This window comes from Parus major, chromosome 1 (assembly GCF_001522545.3).
Source record: "Parus major isolate Abel chromosome 1, Parus_major1.1, whole genome shotgun sequence".
Classification (NCBI taxonomy): domain Eukaryota; kingdom Metazoa; phylum Chordata; class Aves; order Passeriformes; family Paridae; genus Parus; species Parus major.
The window spans coordinates 21,114,042-21,140,151 of record NC_031768.1 but is presented as its reverse complement, the minus strand read 5'-3'; the positions used below and the strand labels follow the sequence as shown (position 1 = coordinate 21,140,151).

General features: G+C 37.2%; 2 protein-coding genes across 4 annotated transcripts in view; one reads left to right on the top strand and one right to left on the bottom strand.

The window, feature by feature from the left end:
• Nucleotides 1–9,903, bottom strand: part of PUDP (pseudouridine 5'-phosphatase) — a 68,489-nt gene extending 58,586 nt beyond the window's left edge. Inside the window, exon 1 of the mRNA XM_015627802.3 lies at nucleotides 9,452–9,903. Coding sequence (XP_015483288.1) covers nucleotides 9,452–9,533 — 82 coding nt within the window. The 5' untranslated portion in view covers nucleotides 9,534–9,903. The remainder of the gene's footprint in view (nucleotides 1–9,451) is intronic.
• Nucleotides 8,875–26,110, top strand: part of STS (steroid sulfatase) — a 109,001-nt gene continuing 91,765 nt past the window's right edge. Inside the window, exons 1-3 of one of the 3 annotated variants that reach the window (XM_015627776.3) lie at nucleotides 8,875–9,482; nucleotides 10,333–10,407; nucleotides 19,936–20,064. The gene's annotated coding sequence lies outside the window, so the exon portion shown is untranslated. Of the gene's footprint in view, nucleotides 9,483–10,332; nucleotides 10,408–19,935; nucleotides 20,065–23,791; nucleotides 25,777–26,110 lie in introns of those variants that run through there. The other 2 variants (XM_015627786.3, XM_015627792.3) reach the window with 2 other exon arrangements.

Genomic DNA, 26,110 nt, shown 5'->3' with positions numbered 1-26,110 from the left:
GACAGAAGCTGAAATGCCAACTCTTAAGAACAAGAGTTTTGATTAGGGAAAAACAAGGCCTAGTTTAATAAACATAAACCCTACAATCCAGTTTTATTCTTAGCTCTCAACTACACGAAGACTTCTTCAAGAAATTTTTGACATATCTTTAAAGCATTTTTCTTTGACAATTTCAGAGTTATTGAAGAGCTGATCATTATCTTAACAGTTATCTAAATTGAAAGAATCCTCCCCTTTGTATACTTACACACTCGTGAAAAGACATCCCCTGTAACTCTAAAGCTTTATACAGGAATTGTAGGGTTTTGTACAGCACTGGAAATTTTCCAAACATAAAGACTATTGTTTAAAATGTTCTAGAGTGCATAAAAGAAACAGATACCTAGAAAAAAGAATGAATTAACAATATAGAAAGCCTAACACTGGAATGAACATTTCAAAGACCTGCTATTTATGAAAAGTATTTGAGACAAAAGCAATACTAACATAACATATCCAAGGAATGATATCCATATATCTGTATCGGGTAACTATGCAAAATCAACTCTGAATCAAACATTCCAAGAAATTAAATTTTGCAATATTCTACAATTTGCAATCAACTGACACATACAACACTTGACATTTTAGAGTGCACAAAAACAGAACAGGAACACTACTTCTTTACTCCTAGGTGCCTTCATTCATGAAAAAAAGAAAATGTTCAAATTAAAAATGGTAGAAGGATAAATATAAGAAAAATATGATCTGCAACAATAATAACAGTGCAAGTTATTAGGCAGCAGAATAGCAATTAGATATACTACAATACCTTAGTGGCCCAAATACTTTCATTTTCCTGAGACATGTTCCCCATGAAACAGTGTTTTTAATTTTTAAAGACTAGAAATTTATTACATTGTGATAAGCTCTTTATGGCTCCATCTCCCCTGAGCCATAAAGCAAAGAACATTTTGTTAGTCCGGTAATAATATAATGCTATAGAGAAGACTCAGTCCTAGCATGAAAAGATCCACCATTTCACATGGTGTAACTTTTTGTAATAATGATCTTGTAGCAGAATGCTGACTTTATCCAAGGTTATGCCACTTTACAGGTATGCATGAGTATACTCTCTTGCCCTGGAGAGACAGGTCAAAGGAGGTTTCTGTATGTAAATTACAAAACAAACATTGAAAAATATCTTTATCATAGAACAATTCATTCGAATGAAGTATGTCTCCATATACTCATGCTCCACTTTAAACCAATAATTTCTTGTACTTCAAACCTTCTGATACACTGTAATCCTATTTTTTTCATCAAACACACATTATCCTTCTCTTCATTCTTCTAGTACAATTTCATTCCTCTTGCTTAGAAATGTTCCTAAATGACCAGTACCAAACTCATAAAACGTCCCAATCCAAAAAATATAATCCCACTTATTACTGGTCAGTAATCAAATAGATGTATTTTATTATTTTGAATATGTACTCTGTGCCAGTTTACATTACACAGCAATTACAGTAGAACATAATTTTAAAGACACAACATTTCAAAAGATGTCCTGACATATACAGGCTATTACTTTCTGTATATGGTGACACTGTGAAAGAGAGCCTGAGTGAACGCATATTTATGCACAGCAGACAATCCATATCCAGGACCGAGCAGCTTGGCAGCAAACCCATGAGTGCAGCACGTGCAAGCACAGGGCTGCTGCAAAGGCCTAGCACGAGCCCATCCTCTGGAGAGCAAAGGTGACAGGCGGCCCTATTACAGCAGGTCAGAGAGCTCACTTTAATGAGCTGGAAGAATGAGACACTGTAACACTGTCCATATTATATAATTACAAAGGTCATAAGTGAACTCACATAGATGTTAGACAGAAAGACTGGACTGACAAATAATAAAGTAGGCTTTCCTCTCAAATGCCTCACATTACCCTGAGACAAACTGCATGTGAAAGTAATCCAAAAGACCAATACACAGGCAGAGGCAATTCAAAAATGAACAGCAGAGAAAAAGGCAACGTTTGGAGTGCTAACCCATAAGTGATGCCCGTTAATGACTGAAGCACAGACTCAGACTGGCAGGGAAACAGAAATGTTTATTCAAAGAAAAGAACTGGTTTTATCCACTTTTCAAGGCACAGTATTTCCTTACATGGTAATTCTCACTACATGACCTATCCCATGCTGCCATGTCAGCAACACGATTTCTAAATGTCCTTCTGTGGGGTGACCACGTGCTGTTCACTCATCTGTCAGCTTCCTGCAGGCTCCTCTCCATAGGGCACTGCTGCTTGGCACCTCCTGTCCCCAGGTCAGGTGGAGAAAAGCCTCTCTGTGCCTCCATGTGCTCCTTTGTGCCTCCATGTGCTTCTGCAGGCACCTGCCACAGCCCACAGCTCAACTCCATCCCATCTCTTCCCACAGTGCCCAAAGGAAATCATTCAAGAACTGGAAATAAACTTGCTTCATGAGACACAGTCTATTATTACTTACTTGATGACTTTTACAAAAATATGTCATATATCGCTAACGGGAAGGAGGAAGAAAGGTAAGAATACATTTTAAAAAGTAAACAGCTATGATACATAACAGTAACTTGGAAAAGTACTTGAGAAAGAGCAATGCACACTTGGATGAAAGTTTTTCCAAAATGCATTACCAGATATACTGCCAAACTACTACTGAAGATGGTATTCATTATAAGAGGAATAAAAAAATTAAAAGCTGCACAAGAACAGAAAACATACATGGAGACAGCAACAACTGATACTGTCAACAGGTATGCAACTTTTCAAGTCACAAAATATTGCCAAAAATAAAAAAGTTGCAAAAAGTTTTCAGCCATCAAAAAAAGAAAGCCACAAAAGATGCATTTTTCACCAGTTATCGAAGCAAAGGAAGCAAAGAACAGAGATAAAAAATACAGGATGGTTTTCCCTTAAGTACCAAAAAAAATCTCAGTGAAGGTTAACACTACCTCAAACAAACCTTAGGTCAGAACAGTCAGATTTTCTTACTATTATTATCAAAGGGGAGAGAAGGGATAAGTAAGGTCAGGAGCCTCTGAGAGAACCATTGTAAGCCACAAAAATAATCTTGGTTACATAATTCTAGTTGTCTTGTGAAAGAAATTAGTATCAATATAAAGATATACATAAACACATAATAGGAGCAGCAACAATCACTAGCAGTATCTACTTCATGCCAGAGATGTCCATAATGAATGCAATAAAGTTTGAAAGAAGATATTTGGCCTAATTGCTTTCATATTTTTAGTTATCATAGTTCCTGCTCTTAAAAAGAGCAATGGTCATAGAGTGAAAATGATCATCTCCATTAAGGTCTATTGCCAACATAAAAGAAAAAAGTTAAAAATAATAACAACCACAATCACCCCTCCCCCTCCTCCATTAAAAGTATGAGGAATTAGAAGTGCCAGTATTCAAGAGCAGGATTGTGTCTCAGAGAAAATACACCAGCAGAATACAGAGACCAGAAACCTGCCCAAATTAAGATGTTCTGAAAAATTCCACTCTCAAGAGCTCAATTAGCCACCTCACAACAAGGCTACATGAATGAATTACAGCTACTCAGAACAAGAGCTGCAGAGCAGGGTCCAAGATGGTACAGAGTGTAACTATTGCCAGTATGTAGAATAATAAATCCAGGGTTGTTAATGTTCTTTTTCTTCTTAAGTAAGAAGAAAATTCAAATACAGCAGCTAGAAATTGTGTTATTATAATGGAAAATTCTATGCACCTTTTCTTTGTGTGAACTTCTCTTCCATTTATGACACCTTATTATTTACATTCAAAGCAAAATAATTGCAACTTTATACACAAAACAGTTTACATACACAACAAATCCTTATCATCTACAAACAGATTTGAAAATCTTTGCTTTTAGGCACAGGAAGAGACTAATTTTTTATAAATGGTCAAACTGCTGTATGCGCATCTAAACAGAACCTTTACAGTCCCAGCATTTTGAAAACATACCTCTCCACTTACTACATGCTCTCTATACAATTGCAATCATGTAACAGTCAGAAAACATAAGCCACATTATTAAAAGGGAAATAGGAAGACTCTTGGGATTAACTTGTTTGGCGTGCGGTTTCTCTTTCTTTTTTTTTTCAAACTTTATAACCAAATGCTTTGGGTCTGAAGCAGCTAATAAATAAGCACCACAATTAAATTGCGTTTGTGTGCAATTTTTGTGCAATTTTGAAATAAAATAATGGATCTTTTAGCTTTGGAACATTTCTTGGCTAATTTCTCAAGAAGAAAAAAATTATCATTGTTAATATTGCCCATGGCATTTTGAAATTTGATAGCCATTACAGAAATCAAAACCAAAACCCACAAAAAACTCTCCCTGTTGAATGCTAACTTAGCTCTGATTCTGGGTTATTCTAACCACAAACAACAAGCAGCCATGTGGATGGGCAATTTGCAAATCAGTCAGGGGAATAACAGAAGTCAGACTCTGGGTTAGTATGTTTGTTATATTCTTGCCAAAATTTTTCTTGCTGTTAAATTAAAATGTTAGCTTTCAAGCATATGACAAATCTTATTTACTGTATTTATGGTTAGTTAATTCTCAATGAGGAGCTGTTTTACATATGTCCAAGATTTGCTCATGAAGCATCTATAGGGTATTTTAATCTAATAATATCCTTAATCTCTTTAGTTTTGCAATGAATTACAAATACTGAACACAGGGGCAAGAAAGTATTTTCCCTTCCTTCTTCGTTCCCAAAATCAGATGGAAAGTGAGAATGACAAGAAAGTAAGTTTCCACTATGCAGAAGCAGAAAATAGGCTTACAAAGATTGCCAGGTTATAGCCTAAGAAGATAATTCCTGCACTTAAAGCATAACATAAATCAATCTAGAGAGGTCTGATGTTTAATTGAATTGGTGTTATTTGATTGGATGCAGAAGAAATAGGAAGCTGTTTTAAATAAAAGACAGCATGCACATAGGCAAACTCCAGCATGGAACTCTCATCAGTTTTCTTGTAACAGCCATCTGCTAGGCAACTTGTACAAAAAAATGAAAGTAAGAGTACATTTTTGACTTCTGACCTTGTGACAATAAGTAGGTAACACTGGGGAGAAAGAAAACATGCTGAAATTCTTGTGACTCTCACAACACTAGAATGAATTTAACTGCTAGCTAATTTTGTCTATATTATTGACCAGAGATGACCTGTCTGGCCAGACATGCAGGAGTGTCTTAGAAGTGGCACAAAACACAGTGGTCTTCAGGCAAAGGAGACAGTGGCTACAAAAGCAGCAACTTCTGATCCCAGTTGTCTTAACTACTTTTTATCCCTCTATAAATGGTCACAAGCTGGCATACCTGTGCCCATACAGTACAACATGACTTTGTGTTATGGTGAAGGTATCCTGCAAAACTAAGTTGCTTTAGGAACCGCCTCTCCTACCTGAACACACTGATTTATCTCATGTAAAGATAGTGTTTGTTGTGGTGTTGCCCAAAAAAGAAACTTAATGAGAAATAAAACAGGGATGGATGCCCAGAAACTGAAGGTAGTGTAAGGTTGAACTCCAGAAGGTGAGAAGTAAGGAAGATGCAACATTGTATACTCTCAGGGGCAGAACACTCTAGTAACAAAACCTTTTAGGGAACACAAGTAACCAGTAGGGGAGTATAACTTGGATGGCTTAACATAACAACACTAGGAACTATGGGAGGAACTCTAAGGCTCTCCGTTAGTTATGTTTCCCAGGGCTTGAAGCTACTGCCTGGTTCCTTCACTGGGAAATCTGTCTGACTCTTGAGTCCTAGCCAGCCCATTCCCACAATCGTTTTCCAACACTAAGGGGCACTGGCAAGGACAATAATTTAAATAAAACAATTCCGACCCCTAGCAGAAATTTAAACAAAAATAAATACATTACTAAACTTCATACAATAAAGTGTCATGTTCTTTGCATGTTAGTTTAGCTCTAGCTTTAAGGACAGTGCTAAGAATGCTAAGAAACATCTTATTTTTGCAGCCATTTTCCTAAGTTCATTTGTCAGCTGGGAAAGGTTAATACTATACATGCAGCTTGTAGAGAATTTTAAATGTTTTCAGCCCCTTATAAGTTTAAGCACAGACCAACAAAGGAAACATTCAATCCTATTTGTGTTTTGGTAGTGGGGTAGCTATTGGCTACAATTATATAACAAAACCACTTGTCATAGCTTCAAAAGAAATCTATGCAGTAAGTTTATAAGATAGATCCTGGGGGCATTACTCTAGTTCTATATTTTGTACAAGTAAAATAAATTTTTCCTTCTCTATCTTTAGCATTAATTTTGTATGTTTTTACAATATGCTAAAATGCCAGGATCCAAACTGTACAAGTGTAACAACAGGATTTATTTAGGTATTAAATATCTCTAGTTTCTGTTGTTGTTATTACTACTACCTGTTAACCCTGTACTATGTGTTGAATAAGTGTGCACATAAGTAGGTTTAATATTTTTAACGATACCACATATTAGCTGTTAGAACAGTGCTCTTCTGTAGGAATAGACTATCACATTTTAAGAAAAAGCAATCTACTATTCTGAGCATTTGATGTTATTATTTGCTGTAGGAAATCAAGTAGAAATTTAACTTCAGAAATGTAATGCTTTAATTGAAGTGCTGGGGGGGATTGTTGCATTTTTTTTGAGAAAGTATGGCAGCACAACAAAAATTAAGATGTAGTTATTTCTTTTCCTCTGGTTTCTACTGTACAGTGCAACACTAATCAATTATGCTGTTTAATGAAGCTGCATGAGAGGGGTGATCAGTCAGTAGAACAATCTCCCTCAAGCATCATGGCACCAAGGCTGTCAAGAGTACAAGGAGTGTTTGGACAAGGCTCTTTGTCCTCTGTTTTAGTTTTCAGAAGTCCTGTGAGGAGCTGAACTCAATGATCTTTATGTTTCGGGAAGAGATGGGATGGAGTTGAGCTGTGGGCTGTGGCAGGTGCCTGCAGAAGCACATGGAGGCACAAAGGAGCACATGGAGGCACAGAGAGGCTTTTCTCCACCTGACCTTGGGAGGTGTCATGCAGCAGAGCGTTACAGAGGGGAGCCTGCAGGAAGCTGACAGACGGGTGAACAGCGCGTGATCACCCCTAAGATTTCATCCAAGAGCTCAAAGAGAAAGATTAGGTAATAATAAAATTAAAAAAAAAAAAGAAGGGTAGATTGCATTGATTAGAAATGCAGGAAAAAACGGTGTTAGATAACCTTTGAAACAATGATACAGAAGGACTCTGAAGGAAAGGGTTGAAGTAGTTCCACAGGCAGTTCAGAGGCAGTAACTTCTTTATTGAAAGTAAGCCGATAATCAAGGTGGGACTCAAGGACAACTTAATCAGCCTCAATTATATTACAGAGGGAGGGGGGTAAAATATCAGTTGATCAGACTCAGCAACACCTTCACACAGCCAAGCATTAGCCAGTAAAGTATAGGATGTAGGTTCTATAGGGTAACACTTGGATTATTTCCAAAGTCAACAACCTTTTAAAAACCTCAGATCTCATTTAAGGATTTTACATTCACAAGGATTTTGGAAATCTTTCTATCAGAAGATATCCTACCTTCCCTAATGAGAAGCAAGTATACCAAGTATATCAATGACAGAAAGCAAGTTCATAGCACATTACATCAACTTAATTTAATGCTCAATTCTTCTCATCATTTATAGATCAATTTATATTTGTTCTATAAAATCAGTAGAGTTTAGGTGAAAACATCTAAAAATAGTCATGTACATTCACAGACACTACTTTGTTGGGAATTTTTTTTTCAAAACCTGAAGCTTCAGATTCTAAAAATTGCAACCAACTGTGGGGGTACTTATAAAAGTTAGTAATAATAAATATTCAATACCAAAACTTTTATCTGTGCTCTTTGAAAGGAAGCAATTTTGGGCCTATTTCTGTAGCTTCTTGAAATATGTATGTTATTCATTTTATCACCTCCAATGAACACTATATGAAACATTAAAAATTTTATAAGAAAATTATGGGGTTCTTATGTAGGTTAACATCAATATGACCATTTGTCTCATTCAGAAGATTTACAGTACATAGGTTGGGCAGAATTAACCTAATTTGTGTATACCTCTTATCATTCTTCCCCCCAAATTATTCCAAATTTCTTGAAACATTTAGGAATCTTGGGACAGTCCAAGCAGTCTCCTGACTGCCTTTTTGCCTCCCAAGGGTCATTGCTCATCACGAAACAAACAGGTTCACCAAAAATGTTAAAGGTTTCATAGCATCATAGTATTCAGAGGCTGAAACAAACTGAAGTCCTCTGAAATGAAGTGCACATTATGAAAATCACCAAGGTACTGTCACTTTAACTCCTCTGTACTGGAAGATATTTGAAGAGTATTTTCAGTCTAACTCCTTGCACCTGGAAGATTTCTGAAATATAATACATATTTTTTATGTAACTTTTTAAAATAGAACAAATCACATACGTGAATAATTACCAATACTGTCCTGTTGACTATTGTCTGTGTGAAGTAGATTTCCAGCTTCTGACAAAGAGCAGTAGTAAATAAAAAAAAGTTTTCCTGCAACTTTTAAGAATGAAATTAAAATAATTGGTTCCGGATCATAGGATTACACATACACACACACATATATATGTGTGTGTGTGTCTATGTATCCTCAGGCTATTTGAGACTAGGTATAGCGACTATTCAAACCTCAAGATCCAATCGATCTGTACCACTAGCACGGGACGTGTCAGGTTACAGAACAATAACCCTGCAAAAGCAGAAAGTCTACTGATACCAAGGCCAAGAGAAGACTATCATAGCGGTTTTCAGGCTGTTCAGCTGGAGCAGGTAGCTCTAAACGCTGCCGAGAGCTGTGCTGTCCCCCGAGACTCACTGCTCCCGGCCTTCGGTAGTGCGCGGCCCGGGGGTCCCTCAGCCCCACACTGCATGCCCCTTCTCCTCCATACCCGCTCTCCCTGCCTTTCAGCCCCAGGCTGCCCCTCACCGCTCTCCCCACAGCCACCCCAACCTCGCTCAGCCCTCCGCCAGCCAGAGCAGCCCCGGCTCTGTTACTTTAAGGCGAAATCTGCCCCCGAAAGGCAGCAAGTAGCGGAAGGAGAAGAAGGAATGAATTCGTTTCCTGTTGCTTTAATCCCCTTCACTCTGGTTTTAGCAGCGCCGCCCGAGGCGTTCTGGCTGCCCGCCCGGAGCGAGGAGGCCATGAATGAGCAGTGCAGCGGGGGCCGCTGAGGCCGCGGGAGGCGGAGGCGGAGGTGGAAGGGAAGGGAAAGGAAAGCGGCTGCCCGCCGCCAGCTACGGCCGCAAGCTGTCCGGACAGGCGGGCCGGGCCTGGCAGCGCGGTGGAGCCCACCGGCACGGGGCAGAGCGGGGGCCCGGCCGTGGAGGGGAGAGGGGCTCAGGCTACGCACCCAGCAGCAGCCCGTCCATGTCAAAGATCAGGTGAGTGACCGGGCGCAGCGCGGCCGCCGAGGAGGAGGAGGAAGCGGCCATGGCGAGGCAGAGCAGCCGGAGCGCAGCAGGAGCCGAGGCAGATGGAGCCGCCGCGGGGCCAGATTGCCGGGCCGGGAGCGGCACGGGGCGGTCGGACGGGCGGCGGTTGTGGCAGCTTCCTGGGGCGGGCCGGGCCGGGCCAGCGGTACCTTTGTCTGTCTTGTTCTACTTTTAAAGCAAAGTCCATTTCTCTTCTTGGGGCCTCCTCTCTTGCAGAACAGCGCTTCTTGCTCAGAGAGTTTGTGGAGTCTCCCTCTCTGGAAATATTCAAGAACCGTCTGGATGCAATTCTGTGCAGTGTGCTCTGGGATGACCCTGCTTAAGCAGGGAGGTTGGACCAGACGACCCACGGTGGTCCTTTCCAACCAAACCTATTTTGTGATTCTTAAATCCCGTTTAGTGCTGCTGGCGGGAAAGACACAATAGTTGCTCTCAAGTTGACGCATTAGACAGTGTGTCTTCTGCATGCCTGTGTAGAGATATACAGGGGTAATATTACCACCAGATGGTAGTTGAAAAAAAAAAAGTGTAAATCTGTGTAAAACTGTGAGGAAAGAGTAAAATAATGGGGAGAAAAAAATCTGTGAGGTAGGAGAAAATCTCTTACAGGTTGCTTAGTGCAGAAACGGCTAATTTAGCTGTTGGGTATTTTTTTCTGAAACATTCCAGAAGTTCGGAAGTTCAAGAAACAAGGCTCTTCTTCCTGCCTAGGCACATCATCTGATTTTTACTGGGCAGCTGGGAGGGAAAGAGGGCACTTAACCTCATCAGTTTTTTCCTTTTGTATGTTTTTATGCAGGTGACTCTCCACTGGGCATGACGATCATTGAAGCACCAATTGCAGACATGGAAAGAGCTGTGTCAGGCTCCTGAGGTGACATACTGGCTTGAAGATGTGCACTGCTATGCTGTTCTGTGTGAGGGCAGTGGTTAATTGCAGCTTCACATAGGGGAAGTCCTGTCTTATTTGTAGATAGGCTTTGCAGCAATTTTTTTCTCCTAACAGTGCCTTCATTCGAATTGACAATGCTTCACCATGGTAGCAAGTTAGTGGGGCCTTTTAAAACCTTAACTGTAGGTGTCACATAGCTATATTTGAATTTTAATTTAGCCTTTTTAAGCATCTTACTTACCCCCAAAACCTATCAAGTACATTCACCCTACATTTGTGTGAAATGTAGGCACAGAATGCTTCTCACACCTTCTCCTGTCTGGGAAATAAGAAGACAAATAAAACATCCTTGGCCATTACTTGTACCTTTTGAATAATAAAATTTGACTTTCAAACAAAAATTTTTGAGTTTTGGGTTGGTTTTCTCTTTTTTACCTTGTCTCATTTGGTAGTGATAATGCTGCTTAGGCCCTGTGTAGGCTAGGAAAAGGATTGTGTGTGGCACCTTCAATGTCTTTTAAAAATTCCATGTGTAGTTATTAAATTGGTTCTTTTGTAGATTTAAGAAAATGGCTCCCATGCTTTCAGTTTCTTGGGTTTTTTTTGTAACTTTACAATATATGAGTATTAGAAAGGCCCACGGCTGTTTTGTTTCTGCAATAAACACTGTGCAACAAGTTAATATTCCAGTTTCATTTCCAGAAAATAATTATAGTTTCTTTTGTAGCACACTTAGATGGGAACATAGCTAGAATCAATAGAGGTAGAATCCTGAATACAGTATGTCAAAAAAAAGTGTTAACCTCTTAAAAGGAATTTAAAAAATAGTATTTTCAATACTTAAAATGGTAGTGTTGTGCTGTCTTGAGAAAGAATGTGATTCTGCTGTAGGAGTGTACACTTGTGACAAATATTTAGAGGGTGAGTAAAGATGTTGTATGACAGTGGTACCTAAGGTAGATTTCTCAGTTTTCTTATTAGCAAATATTCTAAAAAGCTGGTTTTAAATTGTATGTATGGTGACAGAGTTAAACCTTTATTACTCAATGGATGTAGCTTTTTCTTGTTACCTTGATTTATTGTTCTCATTAGAAAAAAAGTAGTTGATCACAACTTCTATTGCTTCTAGCCTCCTAAAAAGGGGAGAAAAACACTATTTATAGCATTTAAATTACCATTTAATCTGGGAAAACAAGGGTTTTGCTAAACTTTACAGTATTTAAAGTAGAAATATGTCATAGGCAATCACAGAAGCTGAACATTTTTAGGGTTAAATGGTCTGGGTTACAAACCTATGGTACACATTTCAAGACTGTCACACTACTGACAGGCTGATGACCTCAATTTGCTTTGCTTTGCTGTGGCTCATCAGTGATAATCAGTGTGATGTTAGCTTACTTGATTTATCAAAGCTGTGTTCAAACAAAGGAAAATCTTCCCAATATAGACAACTGTTTAGGTTTATTCTGCATGACTAAGTCTTTTCACTAACAGAATGAAATTAAGCAAAAGTCCAAGCAACTTTTAATTCATGGTAAAGCATAGTTTTCTAGATAGATAAGTAAGAGAATGTGCTGATCTAAGTTTTGTTTGAGCTGTCTTAAAAATCTGTGTCTAATGACTCACCAGTAGTATTTGGTTTTTTTGTTGGGTTGTTTTTTTTCTTGAAAGGGAGTGAAAATTTGATATTGAGAATTTGATACTGAGAATTATGCAACTGATTTTTTGTTTGCTACTATTTTTTTATTACTTATTTGAAGCTGGTTTTGAGTTATGACGACTTGAGTAACTTTAGAGTTGGTGGGAAGCATACTGTAGTTGAGGTGCAGTAACTATGAACACAAATAATTAATTATACTTGTACGAACCTGATGTATACCTATTGACATATGAGCTCGGATTCAATAACTAAAATGTAATTTTAGTAACTAGTCTTGAATCCTGTAAAATCTGAAGAACACAATTAGCTTCCTGTACATTTTTAAAATAAATTAAAGTTCCTATCTGGGCATACACCAAAGCAGGTATATGGTGTTATATGGCAGATATATATCTGCATGTCCAGGTTTTTAAGCAACTGTAAGTTACCTGCCTACAGAGAGCCCTACTTAATGCCAAACAAATAATTTCCTCTGGTTTTGTAATAATACATTAAAATCTCATTGGTTTTATTGTTCTTGAATGTGAGATAAAGTGAAAATACTCAGGTGTCATGTTTTACATACTTGGTCCTCTTAACCTTTTCTTAATTTCTACATTTTTTGAGCTTTCTTTACTTTGAGGCTGAAAGTTTTGTACATCGCTGAAAAATTTATGCGATTGAGTTCTTTCCTGGAGAGCAAAAGCTTCAGAATATGCTGAAGTGTTTTAATAGGTAATACTTTTGATTCAATAATTGCAGTTTCCTATTCCACTATTTGATATTGTGCTTGAAGCATGGATTCACTTACCTATTTTTTATGTCATTCATAGGAGCATCATGCACTATGTGTTTCACACAGAAACGACTGACTTTATTTTTCTTTTTCTGCAGGCACCTTGACAAAGAGGATAAACAGATTATAATCCGTTTTGGTTTGAATATTAAAAAAGAATCAAAAGACTTGAATAAATCCAGTAATTTAAAAGCTTTCATAATGTTTTACATAAACAGCTGTTAAACCCACTATTAGTAACAAATTACTTGGAATGACTTAGAATTATATGTAAGTTCAGGTATCAGCTGAGATTCTCAACAGTTGATATAGTTAAGCCTATAAGCCTTCAGAAAATGAAACCCCTTTCAGTGCTGGATGTCACCAAACATGAGCTTTTTGCGTTAAGATTATGAATTAGGTGAATTTTATTGTTTCAATTCATGTTTTTATAGGTGCAAAATGGAAGATGACCATATGTCTTAAAGAAATTAAATAGTATCATGCAATTCCTGATCTAGGTGATGTTTTATTAACTACATAAGCTAAAAGGGTGTATATGCTCTTTTAATCAATCACACGTGTCTTCTCTCAGCCAAGCAAGCAGGGATAGGAGAGCCATCTGTTTTCTAGATTTTGGTATTGAGCACCAGTTACAAGTGTGTTAGTTACAAAGCCAAGGAAGGTGATGTGTTACACTGCAGGAGAATGAAGATATGTGTTTCTCACATGTGTTTATCTCAATAAATTTAGATGAGGCACTACAAAAAGGTGCAATGAGAGGTGAAATTCTAGAAAACTTAACCAAGCACACAAGAGGGAACAAGGGGGTAATGTTTTGATATTTTTAGATGTCAGTTGCTGTATTTATTGATAGGATTGTACAACAGAACAAAGTTTCTGAAGCTGGGAGAGTGTTGGAGTCTGTGTATTCCAGACTCCAACAGAGAGAAAGCCTTAATATCATGCTTTAGGGCCATTTTGCTTCTGTTAAGGTCACTGGGAAGCATTATCTTGTATGGATTGTGAATTAGCTTGTTGATGTACCTTTTGGCCTTCTAATAAAATATTGGCTGCACACAGGAAAACTGTTGAGGTGATTAGCAACATCATTGTAACGAACATCCTGAAGTGCCTAATGGCACTGCTGCTTAGCCTTAAGCTATCAGAATGTTTATGACAGAGGAGATTGCATTCCCAGATAAGATGTGAAGTATTGTGTCCTGCTTTTTTTTTTTTTCCTGTGATATGGCTTTGCTGTGTAACTTTATTTATCTAACTTCCCATTGTTACAGGAACCTAAAATATTTGTTATTAACTTGGTTTTATTTCTTGTCTGCATGTGGATTTAATTGTCTTTTTTGTTCATTTTACAACAGTTTGATTGTTACAGATTGTAGGAAAAAAATATGTATTTGTACTGTCATGTGGAATGCACATTCTGTGAACCTTTCTGAGCAAGTCATCTATCACTTGGTTGCTGGCAGTAAAGGTGAAACTGAATGCAGTCACCCTTTCAGTGGTCTCTTTCAGTCTTGGGTTCCTAAGCTCAACCTTTTCAAAGGCTGTGGTAATTAGATCTTCAGATGGAGAAGAGACAGAAGGAATTGTGATTCTCAGGGTCACAAGTTCTCTTAAGCCACTGATCTGTAATGCTGCTCCATGTTCAGGTTCTATATGCATGTTCCTTACTTGGAATGCAACAAGCCGGGGAGTTGAATCTCCACATCTAAGACATTCTGTCTACGCTGTGGCTGTGTGCCCTTACAAGTTTGTATCTATCCAGAAGAGTTGAGTATAAATAAATGAACCGGCTGACACTCAGCCCAGAATGTCTGCATGATCAGGGAGAACATGCTGGCAGCCTGGGGAGTGCAGGGAGGCAGCTGGAGATCAGCTATCATACAGTACTGTGACATCTCTTTCATTGCAGTGATTCTGGTGGTCTCAGCTTCTAGAGCTATCTAGGCAGAAAAGCAATAGTACTATGCTGATACGTATGAAGTAGCAACTCTGATCTGGAAGCAGAGATGCTGGAGAGAGGAGAAGGGGCAATGCCAAGGAGAGTAAGCCAGCTTCATTGCAAGCGGAGTTGTGTTAGACATCCAGGCTTTTCATTGCTATGGGAGGTGGGACTTTTCCTTGGCTGCCGGAGTTAGTGTGCTTCCCAACCAAGTCATAATTCATTTTTTTTAATTCTCTTGCCCCAGAAGCTACTGCCCTGTCTTTTTCTTTTCATGTACAGGCACACAAATGTACTGGTAGTATACCTCAGAACATGTTCATGTGCACAGGCAGTGTCAAATACGCTTTGTGGCCACTGGAGTGTAAGGCACTGATTAATTTTTGGGTGAGGAAATAGTCCCATTACTAGGCTGTCAACTTACTTTAAGTTCAGCTTATGTTTACCTACCTTAAGGAATTAGGTTCAGTGTATTGTAACGAAACAGATGAGGAAATGATTTAGCTCTGTTTCTTATTTTAGACTTTCAGTTGAAATGTTCTCTGTAGAAGACCAGCAACAGACACTTATTTTCATAATACATTTATTAAACAAGGAATACCAGTTGTAAGTACTGATACAGTTAGATGGTTAGATATTTTTGATACCTACAAGAATGCAATGAAGTTCAAGTGCTGTCAAGCCAATCAGTCCCTGACTTTTTTCCCTAAGACAACTAGCTCCACTTAATCAGGTAATCTTAAACATTTCGCTTTGAGTTCTGTAAGGTGTATGATTGCTTACACTGATGCTGCAGGTTTGAAAGAGTCCTAGATTTTCATTTCATGTACTTATATCTAGGTAAGACCACAAGAGACATTCAAGGTCTAGATGAATTCTATGCAGTAGAATTGTATAGGCTTAAAATATTTGTCCAGACATTATGCCTAAAATTTTCTGAATCTTTCAGTGCATCTTTTGCTCTGCTAAGTTATCCTGTGTTTTTCCTCTACTCTTTCTCTTTTTTTTTTATTTTAAAAATAAATTTAATTTCTTTAACTTGTTGGCGTAAGTTATGCTCTCTGAAGCTTTTAGCATTTTGATTGTTCTTCAGCATTTAGGTTTTCTGTATCCTTGGAGAAGTCCAGTGGGTACATTTATTACTGTAGCTGTGGGGTTTATAAATGAAAAATAGAAGGTCATTTTTTTGCTATTAGACTGCCTTCTTAGTCCTGGATAGAGCAACACCTTTAAATTAATATAAGAGATTAATTACTGCCTTTACCATAGTTTGGTTGTTAGTGCTGATCAGTCATGTTGTACCAAGTCAAAAACTCAAAACTTTCGTTGCTGTTTGTCCAATTTAAAATTTTCATTATGGTTCACTTCTATATGTGATTTCACTAATTAAAAGGAGTCAGTATCATACTTCAGTGAAAGAGATCCGGGACAATATCTCTAGCCCATTAAAAACTTATTATCTCTTCATGCAGTTCAAAATATCTTTACACATTTTTAAGTATGAAAAACTACTGTCTTGCAAGCCTAATGAGGCAGATATCTGCAAGAATCTGTGCTACAGAATGAATTGTTGTATCCCTGTTTCAGAAATGTTGTATGTGTCATTTAGACCAGTGACTGCTACAAGCAGAAGGGAATAAGTATTATATTAATGACTGTATTTGACAGCCTGGCTCCATAATCTGTTTTTCACTAACTTTTCGTTGTTATGCCAATAATTATGCTCTCATCTGGAAAAATTAGACTAATGCAATTTTCCAAAAGCTATTAACAAGACTTTTAATATTAAGATGGCTATATATCTTAATGTGCCATGCTAAAACTAAGCTTGTGTTGTGGTTGTGAAATGGGACATGATTTGGGTGTGTTCTGGACTTGCAGAGCATGAAGGAAAGCCTACAGGCTTCAGGGGGCATAGAGCTTCATTTCAGGTTGTGTCATTCTTGTCACCAAATTTCTACCAGCATCAACTAGGGTGATGTTTGCACCAATACTTCTGAAGTTGGTGGAAATAAAGTAAAACCTTGCCTGATTTCAATTTTTCAGTATTTGGATGTTTGTTGATTCTTGAAGGACCTGACAGAGTGTGGGGACCTGAATATCCATATGCTTTTTCTGACTTCATCACATCCAGGAAATAAAATTAATTATCTTGTAGATCAAATGAAAAATATTTTTCCTACCTGTTCAAGCCCATCTTTTGTTAAAAATCCTGTTCTGTTTATGACTTGCAGTAGCTTAGACCAGTATTATTTGATTGTCAGAAACTATAGTTATAGCAACTACAAAACCTGAATCTTTATTCTTTCATGGCATAGCCAACTCATTCTTCCAGCTAAGCTCCCATATGTAAGTCTTAACAAAAGTTAATCACAGCCATTAAAAAAAAATTAGGCAGTGTCATAGAGTTCTATGTATAAAAGCCTTTGGGACTTGCTCCGAACTGTATAAAAGTCCTGTGCAATCCACAGATTTCACAAGTTCATGTAATGACTTTCTATTGAAATACCTACATGACTACAGAATTTTCAGAGAGAAGCTTGCCACTGGTTCTTTGGACTAAGCTGAAGAATGAAGTTTAAGCATCTTTTTTCACTGAAGATTTGTTAGTGTTCTCTAGAATCAACCCAATTTGTAAAAAGTCTCTAGAACAGCAAAACTGTTATCTTTAAATTCTATGTGTCTTTCTAAAATACTCTTTGAAATTAGCTATATTCCTTGGGTTTCACTATGATAACAAGTTTACAAATACCCTTTGTTTCATTTTACCTCTGTTGCTGGTATGTTTCATTTGAATCTAAGTAAAATACAAGTTTGGATTAGCAGATTTATGTGAAAGCAGAATCATTGACATGTGCACCAACATCCAGGCAGGCTAATATACCAGTGTATCATATTTTTTTTTTACCAAGACACTGTACTGTACATGGTAGATGGACATGTAGTGGTGTGGTAAAGTTGGATCCTAAACTTCTAAAACTTTGGCAGAGGTGTTTTGATGAGCTGAAACAAAAGTTCTGCCTAGCTGTGGCTCTGCCTTACCACTATATTCCAGTAATTTGAATCGTGCATCCTTCTTCCTCTTCATCCTGTACACGAATTAATTTACCAATTCATACATTACAATTCAAATACCAGCTAAATTAATTGAACTCTTATACATATGAACATTCATAAATAAATTGGTAGATACAGACTCCCATTTGTGGCCAGAAGTCCAAAGTACCTTAAAAAATAATGTTTCTAACATATTATGAGAGAAAAAAAAGTAGACTTTGTGTTCATATCTATGCGGATAAAGAAACCCAAACCACAAAAACAAAATGGTGGCCAAAATGGATAATATAATCCATTAACTAATATAGATCATTGGAGAATACATTACTGAGTAACATAGTACTCTATTGGCCATGGCTAAATGCAGCCTCCCTGTTGGCATTTCAGTTTTCATTCCTGCTTAAGCTTTGAAGTCAGCAAGTAATTGTCACTTTAGGACCCCTTAGTGATGTTTAATCAAATACAGAGAAGAAACCTCAGCAAACCAGCCCCCTCTATTCAATCTTCATTCAGTACTCAAATTTGGATATGAGACGATGTTTATTTTCTCACTCATTAACTCATTGTAATTTTTTGCATATTCTTACAGTTAGAATGAATAGATCTTTATACACTGCATTTTGGTTTTCCATATCAAATGCCTTGAATTGTCATGCTAATTAGCACAGACAGATCTTTTTCTTCATTTTATCTATATTTTGTCTTACATATACTTGTTTTATCATTACTTTCTTCTGATTTACATAATCACAAGGTTTTGAATTATTGTTTCTTAATAATTTGTTTTAATGAAATTTACTGTAAGTAGTTATTATTATGTATTTAAGAGTTGAAGTGTATGTACACAAGAGGTGGTGTTTTACCAGTGGTGTTGCTTCCCATCTTCTCATCTTCTTATCATCTTCTCATCATGATGTAGTACTGCTTCTTTTATCCATATACAGGGATTTTTTTAGTACCTTCTAAAACATTATTTATCTAAAAACACCATTAATCAAAGGGATTGAAAAGTAATTGGCTATTTTAGAGAGACTGACAAGATTTTATTAACAATTATCTTTATATTCACTTGTTAAAGCCTTGAATAAATGTAAGACAATATGCAGTTTTTCAAAGGCTTAAGGTAAATCTAGCATTTCCAATCAGTATTTGCAATAGAGGAAAGGCTGGTAATTTAAAATTATTTCAAAGTTGTTATAGTAGAATGTTATTTTAATATAGAGGAAAAATACAGAAAAAGGCTCAGGACAAACTGTACTGATTTCCTGAACCACAGAAAAATGTAGTTTAAACTTTGCATTTAGGCAGCTGCTCAAAAATCTTGGTTCAATTTAATTTCTAAGTCATTGTGAGCTCCCAGGTTTTGCCTGGAAAAAAGATAAAATTTCATACTTAGGTTGTAAGGCTTGGATTCCATTAAGTTTCATCAGCAGTGGTTGTCACACATCCTTGGACATCCATCTTTTTCTTCCTGATTAAATTTTCTCGTAACAAATACATAAAGGGGGTGAGGAGGACAATAGCCGAGAAATAAGGTAATATGTCAGCTAGCTAGGACTTTTTTGAAGTTTAATGAATGATTTTTCACATTAGGGTTCTTGGTCTTTCTGGAAGCAGTAATCTGGGAGCACATATAGTTTCTAAGACAATGCATATTAAAGAAACCAGGATGGGCTATAGTGTATGGTATTTCTAAAAATAAAAAGAGAGTCTCAAATATTCATATTCTGTGCCTCCAATGGAAAAGTTTGAAAAACAGTGATCTGATATTATGCTTTAAATGTTGTTTTATTGCAGTTTGTCCAAAGTTACTACATAGATATTCTGTAGGAGTGCTTCCTATGTGCACCGAAGGCAGAAATGTAGCTGAGATTCTGGCACAGCCCTTGTTTTCCAAAAATACAGTGCAAATTCACAAAAAAGTCTAACAGAAGATCTTCAGTAACAAACTGAACAAGCATCTTGCTTAGGCATATGTTTCTATCCATTATGAGAACATGCTGAGATTGTTTCATACTAGTGAAGCAGTGTCTTATCAAGAAATCCTGTCAGTCTTTTATAAATTATCTTTTTCAGTGTTGTCCCTCTTCCCCTCCACTCTTCTGTTTCATTTCACACGACTGGACTTCGTACCCATATACCGATAAGCGCACAGCCATCTTGTTTGCATAGGAGAGGCAAAAAGAAACAATTCCGTGCTGCAAGGTAAAACACCCTTTCTGGCCCAAAGTCTGTCATTTATATATAGCTTAACTGTAAATATTGGGGTTATATGTTGTTGTATGTTATGTATATGTTGTATGTATGTTTTATGTTGTATGTATGTTGGAGTTCATATTCTTTCACATCTCAAAGAAATTCTTTATGGCAAGAAGTTAGCAATTATGAGAAATAATAACATTCAATGTTGTCTTTTCTGCATTAATTTAATATAATGTGTTTTTCACAATGAAAAGTAGATTGCTGAAACCATACGTTCATTTCTGTAAGATACTGTAAAATACAGTGGCAAATTATTTTGTAGCAGAATGCACTTTGTTATCAGGTATTGCAATGGAGTAGAACTTTCCCTGCCTTGAACAGATTAAAAACAGTATACTTGAATTACTTGAATTGTGAAAGCATTTTTTGAAGAAAATAGAAAGCAGGGTCTTTATGAAATAGAAGATTTTCCAGCTGTGCCACAGTACAGGTTTTTTTCTTAGCACTTAAGCTCTGGTTGTTTAAAAAGTAATGTTAAAAGTGTATGTAATTTTGATTATGGAGTCTGTCTCAAGGATCAAATGGAAATTAATTGTTAAATAGTTTTGGAGGGGGTAGGTTCTGAAATAAGCTTGTAGTTTTGAAGTGACTGGTTCATGTGCAGTGTATGTATTCTGAAAAAGTCCATTCAGTTCAAAGGTGGAAGCCTGCAAGACTTGCCTGTAACTTTTAAAGGTATATTAAATAAATCCATTATTTTCCTTTGTAACCTTGTACACATTCAACTTGAAAACTGGGAGTAAACCCAGCTACTGAGGGGAGAGTATCTGTAGGAGGAATCTGAGATAGAGGAGAAGGGCAAAGGGTGATAGGGAAAGGGAAGAGGTAAGGAAAAAAATCATGATTTCTGGATATGTTGTATCTGCCAGGCTTAGACAAAAAAATTGCGTTTGAGCAACCTTACTGAGACAAGGAGAAAGATGAAAGCGAAGCCTGCGTAACCTAAACAAGCGCTGGAACAGAATCTGACCATACATATTGCTTGCTACGCAGTTCTGTAATGGCTCATTCATAATATGTATTCCATACATCCTGTTTTCTCACAAACATGTATTTTGCTTTTGCCCTTAGGATGTTCTGTAGGTGGATTTTAGTAAGACCTGTGTTAAAGCCCCGTCAGTCCAACAGCTGAGGCTGTGCTAACGCAGGGAGAGCCCCAGGCACCAGTAGGGAGCACTGTGTACTGCTGGCCCATGGAAGAGCCTATGTTGAGGGAAGTCATGTAGGAGGCAGGCAGCAAGGCACAGCAGCATTGGGAGGAGCGACCAGAGCTAGAGAGGCAGTGAAAATACAGCACCTGGGCAAGCAGAATTGGAGGAGTCCAGCCACTGCGTCCAAAAGGTATTCAGCCTCCAGTTTACATTGGTGGCACACTGATATGGGATTCTTGAGTAAAAAGGGATTTGAAATAGTATCCATGGTTTGGAAAGATCAGGATTTCAGGAGAGTTTGTGCAGTGGCTTCTTGATTGTATGAGCAGAAGTTTGGGGATGAGGAGGAATGAAATTAAAGTAGTTCAGGTGAGAAGTTCAGTTGAGATGAGGACTACAGGACAATTGAGATGGCTTTTTAAAAAGCCATCTCTTGGTCCTTAACAAGAATTGTGTCTATGGCACTCTAGGCTTTAAACACACAAGTTTGAACAACTTCAGGTATGCAGTGATAGTGATTTTGGATTTTTTTTTGCATGCATCTTGGACAAACATTTCAAATTTGGTGCAAAAATGGCCTCTTCTTTTTGTCTACCATGCTAAAGAATCAGTTGACTAACTGTACTCATAAGGAAATCTTAGGGTACAGAGCTCAAACAGATCTGTTTTTCTCTGTTATTATTTATATTCTGCACTGCTGACAGAACTGACTACTATGATGAAGAAAATGAGAAGATATTAACATGGGTTAGTTACAAGAGTAACTCTTAGCATCTCCAGATCCTGTATTATTATAATAGACAACTGGGTGTGTTCTCTAGTGTAGAAGTTGTCTAATAATAGCAGTATTGTCCTGAAAAAAAGGCATTTTGAACAGAGGAATTGATATATTCTTTCTCACTGATGAACAGAATCCATCCTTCAAACACATAAGGTTGTACCTAAAGGCACAAAGCAAAGGAAAACATCTTTTCTTAAAAACTTATTTAAAAACATTCTCATACAATTGGAAAAGTATGTTATTTGCTTCAGAAATACTGGCAGCATGCTCCAGACCAAGCCAAAACATAATGAGAACCCTGGAGCTATTACTGAGAAACTTCCAAATGTTAATGGAAAAGCTAATGCTGGTGTACCACAAGAAAAGGTGTGCCATAAGAAAATACAAAAAATGCCTTTTCTGAGTACCTTTTAGTTAATTTATGATCTTAAAACATTGTTCAAAATAAGGTGAAAATGAAACAAATTGCTGTACTTTTGAGCTACTGGTATTTTCATTTCATCATGTTGGGATTTTGCCTTAACTCCTATGTGCAAAAAAAAAATGCTGTTCTGTTTTAACAGAAAGAATTTACAAGTTTCATAGAGTTCCTATGTAAGCAAAGAGTAAAGAACTAGAGAAAAAGAAGGGGAGGAAGGATGGGAAGAAGCAAGAATTTTCTACTTGCACAGGGCAGAATAAATCTGGATACCTCTGGCTTAAATTGCTGTTTTTCCTGTATTGCTGTAATACAATATTTACATTTCTACACTGTTTATTCAGGTATTTTTGTTTTCTGTCTGTCTCTAAGGATCTACTTAGCCTCTTCTTGTATCGTAGACATTTATGTTTAGTCTTAGAATTATTTGCTGTTTTGGGTATCCTTCAATTAATTTTAATTTTTACTTAATCCTATGATGTTTAAAGTCTATCCCTCAAATATTTTGCCAAGCAAAATATAGTCACAATTTTTTATTTTTTTTTTTTAATGATGGGAAAGTCTTTTTGTAGGATTATTGCAATTAGTAAATGATCGAATCTTTGGAAATGGGATACAAATTTGGTTAATGTATATATATGTATTGTTTTGGAAATGTCTTTGCCTTTTGTCTGCCACATTTTTAGCAGACTCTTGATCTATGTCATGTGCAGTCAGACAGCTATATAGCCACTATGCAGCTCATCATCCTTCTTTTCCTAATTGTATAAATATTCTTTCTAAGGTAAACATTTTCCTGGTTTGTAAGACCTCCTAATTTCATGATCCTTACATATTGTTTTCAATTTTGTTTTGCAGTGATTGTATTTTATTTTTAAGCTGTTTCATACTTTTATGAATAATGCTAGTGGAGTATCTCTTCATTAAAGTTGGTTAGAAAATTACTTACCATCTTAGTCTCCTCCTCCCCTCTTTTCTGAAGCCCTTTTTTCATTATGTTATTAGGGGGTAAAACAGAAATGGTGAATGGATAAAGCTATTATCTTTGTTTTAATTTTGCAGCAGGTGCTAAAAATTGGGTAATTTGAGAGTTAATCTTTTAACTCAAGTAAAATAATGCAGTAAAAATATCTCCCAATCAAAAGAACAGAAAAGGTGGTTTGTTTTCACATTGTAAGTAACTTGTGAGTGCTTGTAAATGCTAAACAGGCTATTTTTCACATTTGAAAGGAAGAGAGAACAATTTCATTTTTAAATTGCCTCAATTAAAAAAGGAAAAGCTTTTTTTTGGTTTAAACCCACTTTTTTTTTCCCTGCTAGAAAGACTTTTGTCAAAAAAAATCCAAACAATCTCATTCATAAGTATTTGCAGAATGAGGACAACATTCCATGCATATTAGTTGTAGGACAAAAGTAACGTAAACCAGATTTTCCGGTTTTAGAAACTGTAGGGAAGGAGCTACATTTTTAATAAGCCACTACCTGTCTATTTTTAATGTCTCTTACGCATGCAAATTAAGAGGAAGGAGAAGTTGTTTGTTTATGTCCTGTGAGCCTCCTCCTTATAGCTGCAACACCATAAGTCAGTTGGTCTCAAGTCATTTTTTGCTTAATGAGCTTAGCCATTTCTCTCCCTGGTAAAAAGTTCACTCTTAGATCTAGATGGATTCAATAACAGCAAATAAATTTTTGGCTCCTGATAATCAATTAAAGTAATTTGCCATTGCATCCATTTATTCCTTTTCATTTTAAATGTGGTGGGTTGGCCCTGGCTAACAGGCAAGAGCTTACACAGCTGCTCACTCCCTTCCTTCCTTCCCCAGGGATATGGGGAAAAATCAGAAGGAATGCGAGTGAGAAAACTGGTGGTAAAATAAAGAGAGGAAAATCCACATCGTAGGCAAAACCACTTGGGGAATACAAGTTAATTTATTGATAGGTAGCATAAATATTTAATTGGTTGGAGTATTGGGAAACAAAACAAAACAAAAAAAGGACAAACATTTAATCTTACAGGAAAAACAGTTTTCCTCCCACTCTCCCAGGTTCAGCTTTAGATTCCTCTCTTTCACTTTCCTGGTCTCCACACCATCACTCCAGACACCTGCTGCTGTGTTACTGCTGTAGGTTGTACACAGTCCCTTCAGGGAGGCACTGGGTGGCACACAAAGCTGTAGTCAGTGCTTGGCTGTTTCCCTGTGCTACTTCTTGTTGCTCCACAGACCACAGTGCCTTTGGGCATGTTCCTGATCCAGTGTGGGACACTTCCTACTGCTTTGGCTGTTTTGTTCTTTTCTCTTCTTCCTCCTCTCCCACTGCTCCTCACAGCCTTCTCTCTCTGTTCCTCCCTCCCCCACCAGTATTTTTGCCCTTTTTTAGGTATGTTTCCCTAAGGGCTCACCTGTGGTCTGCAGTGGGTCCATCACAGAGCTAGCTGGAACTGTGTTCAGTGCAGAGCAACTCCTGGTCTGTACTCACAGAGGCATCCCCTGGAACCTCAAAGCAACTCCACTGTCAAAACAACATACCTCTTCTTCTACCTCTTACGTGACAGGACAAATATGTGCATCACTGCTCCACGATTAGAATGAATGAATTTCCCATGGTGTGATGGGCATCAGGAGAATGTCTAAGATACTTCTACATTTGAGTGGTGTTATGACCATAATGTTCATTGTCTGTGTGACTTACTGAACAGTGTCAATGAACAGTAACAGACTTTTTCTTACAATGTATCAGGAACTGAAGTTTTTTTTTGTTTCTGTGACAAGGACCTCATGAAGGAATGTAACACAATCTAGTGATCGCTGGTGAATCACAGACTGTTGTGGTTGCCTTGTGTGTGCTGCTCATAGGAAAATAGGCAGGAGGTACATGGGCTGAGCTTAGTCTGTTGGCTGGTCACCCCTGACAAAAGCTTCTTTAAATATCATCCATCTTGAATAAATTCTGTTCTCTTAGAACTATGTCAAAATAAAGTTTATTTTACCAATCAGGTTTGTGACTGTAACCTAAACACCTGTTGGCTATAGCTGATTTCAATTAGAGAATTACCAATATTCCTATAAAATAGTCATTGCTGTTGGATTAATCACTCTTATCTCCTTCGTTTTAGAGTAATGAAAGAATAAAATATTTAAAATGGAATATTCATCATATTGCTATACAGTCTGGAAAGGAAAAATACTTAAATGAATCCATTGGAGGAAAAATTCACTACTAATAGTCATGAGGAGTTGTCTCCAATTCTTGGATTTCTAGTAGAAATTACTACTCACAGAATAAGAAATTATTACACCAATAAGGTTGGTAGAGTACATCATACTAATTGAAAAACTTCATCTTTATTTATTACAAAAAGGGTTTTTTTCATATTTCATGCTGAGAGGATACAGGCAACCCATCATCAGGATGGGATTTATTTCATGTAACTATTACTTTTGTGTAAATCAAGTCTAAACTAGGTGTTAAGTGTTTCTAGTCTGTGGAAAAGGTCATGAGCATCCCTTCCAAAATTTATTTATACTAGTCTTAAGAAGAAACTCTTAAGGTGCCTGTATCTTCCTACTAATTAAAAGGAAAGCTTAGGTAATTAGCTCACACTAAATGCCAAACTTAAAGATTAATAAATTCACATGG